At 38.2% G+C, this 5,970-nt stretch overlaps 1 protein-coding gene across 2 annotated transcripts in view; it reads right to left on the bottom strand.

The window, feature by feature from the left end:
- The window catches only part of UBE2F (ubiquitin conjugating enzyme E2 F (putative)), an 84,207-nt gene that overhangs the window by 52,499 nt on the left and 25,738 nt on the right, over positions 1 to 5,970 (bottom strand). For both annotated transcript variants that reach the window (XM_009285124.1, XM_009285122.1), the window contains exon 5: positions 3,640 to 3,710. In XM_009285124.1, the coding sequence (XP_009283399.1) occupies positions 3,640 to 3,710 (71 nt within the window). The remainder of the gene's footprint in view (positions 1 to 3,639; positions 3,711 to 5,970) is intronic.

A 5,970-nucleotide genomic window follows, 5' to 3' on the forward strand; every position in this document is an offset into this window, starting at 1 on the left:
AAGTTGGTCAGCAGGACCTGCCTCTCATGAACCTGTGCTGGCTGGGCCTGATCCCCTGGTTGTCCCGCTCATGCCTTGTGAGCGTCCTCAAGATGAACCACTCCAAGAAGTGGCAGGGCTGACAGGAGGGGGAGGTGCTGGGGCATGAGCAGGAGTTTGTCAGGCAGGGAACTTCACCAGGAACTGGGAAGGACAGTAAAACACTATTTCCATTTGCTTTGTCTTCAGCTGTAGTAGGGTCTGAGAAAAGCCAAATGTGTCCTCAGTCATGGGGGGACTGGAGCTGATAACTGCACCTTAACATCTGGTGTTTGCATCTAAGGAGACCTCCCAGAACATGATTTCAAATCCTTATATCCAAGTTCTTATGGGAAGACGGCAAAATCACTATTTTTGAAGCTGTAGTAACCAAAACAGCCACTGATGTGACCAGCCAGCTGCTTAGCTTTCATTTCCACAAATATCTTCTCATTCTGTGAGTAATTCCTGCATGGAGAAAAGCTTTGAGGAATTTTTTCTTTTTAAATACACAGCATCCTAAAGAGATCTTGCAAAAACATCTATTGAACTGGGAACTGCATGGCTCTAGCAAGCTTAAAACTTTCTGAAATTCCAGCTGACATGATTTATAGCTTAAATGACTAAAAATTACTGTAATGGGGAGATCAGTCCAGGAAAAAATCTGCTTTATGTAAAGATCTCAGATGAACACGTTTATCAACATAAAATGTCAGTTCCAACAAAACTTTTGCCTTCCTTTTGCCAACAGAAAGTATCATTCAAGGTAAGTTTGAATTAAAAAGCTGTAAATCCACTTCAGAAACCCTCTGCTGGCAGGGACACATTATAGAGGTTATTCTCTTGCTCACCTCCCGCTGCCCACCTCCCTGCTCAACCCAGCACTGCCAGTGCAAGCATTCTGGAGGCCATGCTATAGACTGGATGAGTGGTGCAATTGGTTCAGAAAGTCTTTCTAAAGCGCTTTTTATTTCCACATTGGCACAGCTGAGGAGACTGGGAACAGCACTGGGGAACAGAAACAAGCAATCAACTTAATCAGCTTTTATAACTGGAGAAATTGCAACACTGAGCTATACTAGATGATGCAATTAATCAGTCTTCAAACACTTCTCCATTCAGCACCCTTTAATATTGCATCATGAAGTGACCAAACCTTAACTAACAACACCTACTGCCATAAAAGACACATCTGACAACACTGACTACCTCATCATATAGCAGAAAAGCAGTGAAATTTCTGAGTGATTAAACTATTCTAAAAGCTTATGCCGTCAAGGACGAAAAAACACCTCAGGCAGAAATCACATCAATGGGGAGGGGGGCGGAAATAGTGACATGCATTACACATTGTCAAGAAAGTAGTCAACAGGTGTATGTAGTAAGCAAGCATATCCTTTCTAGGTATCTTGATGTTTTCTATCCACACATGCAGTGGAGGCAATATCCATAAGTATGGTCCAGACCTAATTAATATGGTCCATTATAAATATGCTCCAGAGTAACTGCAATCCATAAAGCAGACAGAAACAACACTTTTCCTGCCCAAAACTATTACACTTGATCACCAGTTTAATCATTTGGTATGTTTTAATTCAGGGATGATTATCAAACCAACACATACCATAGTGTGAGGTATGTAAAAGACAGTTGGGAAACATACTGGTAAGAAATTTTCTTCTGCTTTTAAAAATAACTGAAGCTATTTTAATGTAAAGACTCTTGTATAAGTTGATTGCAGGTACTATATATAGAGTGCATTCTCCATTATAACAGGCATAAAGCAAAAAGTTATTTTAGTTTTTCCATCTAAACAGTAAGACATTTCAAAGGTTTGATATGTTAAAGTATCTGACAATCAAATAAAGCTGATGTTTCAGTGCAGAAGCTGAAAAAAATAATTCTACTTAATGAAGTCCTGATGTTCCAACACTATGTTCCTCTTTCATAATTAAAACCATTTAAAGACAAGAAACAGTGAAATATCCTCAAGAATGTGAGGAGGCTTTATTTAACTTCAGAAGATGTAGCACTGCAGTCAGAGCTTAAACTTTTAGCTGTCATTTGGTGTCTAGTATTTCTTGTTCCCTGGTTCCAAACAGTTCACTTACTCATTCCTTTACATACACATTTGAGTCAAAGTGTCTAAGCTTTCTCCAGTGACTAAGCCACAAGAACTCTGGTGGAATTTAAACTGTAAAAACATGATCCTTAAATCAGTCTTCCTTACTGTCAAGTGACAAGTTGAGCTGTGTAAAATGCAACAGTCCTAGGAGGCACTGAGAAACACCACAAGTCTGGCAAATTTGCTAAAACTAGCAATACATATTTGCCAAAATAACTTTCCTGTATCACCAGCATACAGCTCCAAATAACTGTGGACAGTTACCAGATTTTTAGGTAATCTCAGAAGATTTAGTATGTTTTTCACTGCTTTTAAATCCTCCAATCCCAAAATGAGGTAAAGTTTATGGACGCCAGCCCTCACTGCCTGTACTCCTGCTGCAGTCTGGGACTATCGAGCACCAGGAACATACTACATCCTCCCGAGGCTGGTTTCTGTCAGCCTTTGATGATATGAGCTTCTCAGAAGCATCGAGCAGACCACTGTGGCTAAAAGAACTGATATCAACTCTTTAGCTGTTGTCAGCTGATGAGCCTGACCTGCCTATGAAGTGTGACAGATTACCCTGTAAAAACTTCATTTTCACCAGGACCTTGAACACAGCATTAAAATGATTTTTAAATCTAGAGGAAAAATTTAGCTTTTTTTTTTTTAAGCGTCAATTTGCTACTGTTGGCAACTGTTTTGGATTTTCAGAACAGCTTTCAATCTCACTTATATTCCTTGCTTCTGCTTCATCTACTTTTTCTTTTATGCCCCATTAACTTGAAAAATGACAGTCATGCTTCTCACTTCTGTTTGTTTGGTTTCTGGCCAATTTCACCATCAGGTACTCATGATGAAACACTGAAATTACAAAGTTTCAGAAACTGATTTTGAAGAGGAAACATTCACTATTATCAAGCAAACCCCCCCAACAACATAAGCCTCTCACTTTGATAAAGTAAAGCTTTATTTAACTTCAGAAGATGTAGCACTGTATTTTGTATTTTGACTTGCACTCCCCCAATTCTGTTTTGTTGTAACTGGCACATGCGTCTTATAGTGGATATTAAATGTTAAAATAAACAAATGGCAAATATAGAATAGTTACTGTCAAAGTTTAAGGAACACTTTTTCCTTCCTTTTTGAAATATAAATGGTTTTCAAGCACTTAACACATTCAGGCATTAAACAAGTAAAGCCTTAAGCCCTCTCAGGGCCTGAAGACTATTCATCTATGGAGGGAGAGGAAAAAACACAACTAAGTTTTGTTCAGGTTGGAGTTTACATTTTTACCCTAAGTAGAACAAAACTAAGTCTGAACCTGAAAAGCCAGGCTCTACAGGGTCTCTAACACACAGCAAGAACAATACTTTCAGTAGATTTCTAAGTTCCTAAGGGTCACATGCCACCGATTTGCAGAATCTGTTGAAAAATACTGACATGAAAATTACATACAATGTTTTATTACACAGTAAAATCTCCAAGGTAAAAAAACAGAACACTGTTGCTACCTTAAGCAGATTTCTCCCGTCTCTGTAATGTTTGGATGCCAGATTCTTGTCAAGCATTTTACCTTTGGAGGCTGCCAGGAGAGAAAACAAGATACAATGTTATCCTTTAAAATAAAACTCTATCACTGTTACAAGTCACAGAACTGAAAAAGGTAAATATATTTGATATTCACAGCCTATGTTTGTATGTTAAAGACCCTGATAATATAACCTACAGGAGTTACACCAGCTTTCTCTGCCCTTTTAGTTTCTCTCAACTCTTTACAAAAGCTGGTCTGGTATTATGCTTTTTCTTAGAAAAACATAACTTTAAAGAAAGCCAAGAAAATTTACTCTCTTCTATCTACTTCAGGGGAAGAAAACATTCCATGTTATTCAGTTTCTTAACACTTAACCAGTAAGACAACAATTCAAAACAGAAAACTACTAAGTGTTTTCCCCCAAGGCTTATCCAAGTCAGGGGGTTGTTAAAAACCAGCAGAGGATGCAATGATAATAACTACGTCAAAAGAACAGCTTTTTAAACACAGACCTTCCTGTTCACAACTGAATAGGAAGTATCACAAGAAGCATCAAGAAGGTGTGTCATATCTGAACTTGACACTAACATAAAAAGCCACCAAACTTATTTTCAGGCAAGATCACCAGATTTCTGAATTCCATAGTGGGTTTTGAAAAACAGATTCTTAAAATACAGTCTCATTTGCTCTAGTTTTGTGAAGTAAATAAAGAGCAGGTCATAAAAATTCGGGTAGCTTAGCAACAGCTTGTTGTTCCATCCATGCTCTCCAAATTACAATTGGCAGCTTTCAATCAAGCAGACGTTTTCTTATAGTAAGTGTACTGGAATACATCAGCACAGACCAGTACCTTTCATAACTTCAATTAAATCACATATTATAGATGCGGAGCTATCTTTCTCCACTGCTTCCCATGAAGTCTTCAGTCAAGAGACAAAATAGCTGAAATAGCTGTATTTGCATAGCGGCATGATGTGTTTTGTTTCATCACTTTGTTCTCAACTTCCCAATTATCTTTTTAGTAAAATTTTTTTTTTAACTTAAGACTCCTTGGAGAAGAGATAAGAAAATATGCATGGCACTGAACTACCAATAATATACCTGTCCAGCACTAAAAGAAGAAAAACCTATCACCACAACACATCTGTAATTTATAACGTAGACATTGACTTTTCTCCACTCTTATTTCATGTTTGTCCAATAACTCAAGGGATACTGACTGCTGCAGTGCTGGATCATGGCATTATTGAAAATTAAGTGGCATGCAGAAAACAGTCTCAAACTTTTTACCTTTGAAACAGAAAACTTCTTAGAAGAACATTTAACAGCACAGCTTTTCATTAGCTACATCTTCATGTTGTTTTGAAAGATTATGTCTAGTTCTCAAGAAAGGGAAAGCAGCAGTTTTTATTCCATGCCGGCAGATCAAGATAAAAGAGTAAATTTCTACCATATGCACCTTCAAACAGGGAATGTATTGATGAGTAGAAAAAAAGTAAGCTTTATACAAACTAAATCTTTAGGAAAAAAAATTCCCAAATCCTCACCGTCAGAGTGAATTAGCTGGTGTCTCATTTTTTGTATCACAGAAACAAAAGAATTCCTTTATCCTTTCATCGAAGTGTTTTTCATCCCTAAAAATTAGAAAAACCCACTCCTGATGGTAAGACAAAGGTTTTCTCTTTCTCTCTCCTTCTTCCTCTGTTAGATAGACAGGACAAGTGCAGCACTATCAAAAAATTTATCTTCAGACAAAACTTCTCCTTCAAGCTTGTTCCAAGTAATCTTTGAGTCTTCTTTAGATAACAAATCCACACAAGATTTCCTCGAGACAATGTTTCACTTGAATATCTCCAACCACCTACAGGTCATACATGCAACACTTTGCACAACAAAGCTTACAAAATCCATTTATTTCACTGCTCAAACTCATCCACCTCAGATACTAAAAGCTGCACAAGTAGATCCAACCTCAACTGGGGGTCACAACAGTGAATGGATTGATTTTCATAGAATCATAGAATAGTTTGGGTTGGAAGTGACCTCTAAAGGTCATCTAGTCCAACCCCCCTGCCGTGGGCAGGAACACCTTCAACTAGATCAGGTTGCTCAGAGCCCCATCCAACCTGACCTGGAATGTTTCCAGGGATGGGGCATCCACCACCTCTCGGGGTAACCTCTTCCAGTGTTTCACCACCCTCAGCGTAAAAAATTTCTTCCTTATATACCTATTCCTATAAAACTACCCCCCTTTAGTTTAAAGCCATTCCCCCTTGTCCTGTCACAACAGGCCCTGCTCAAAAGTTCACTG

Source organism: Aptenodytes forsteri, unplaced genomic scaffold, assembly GCF_000699145.1.
Source record: "Aptenodytes forsteri isolate BGI_AS27 unplaced genomic scaffold, ASM69914v1 Scaffold264, whole genome shotgun sequence".
NCBI lineage: Eukaryota > Metazoa > Chordata > Aves > Sphenisciformes > Spheniscidae > Aptenodytes > Aptenodytes forsteri.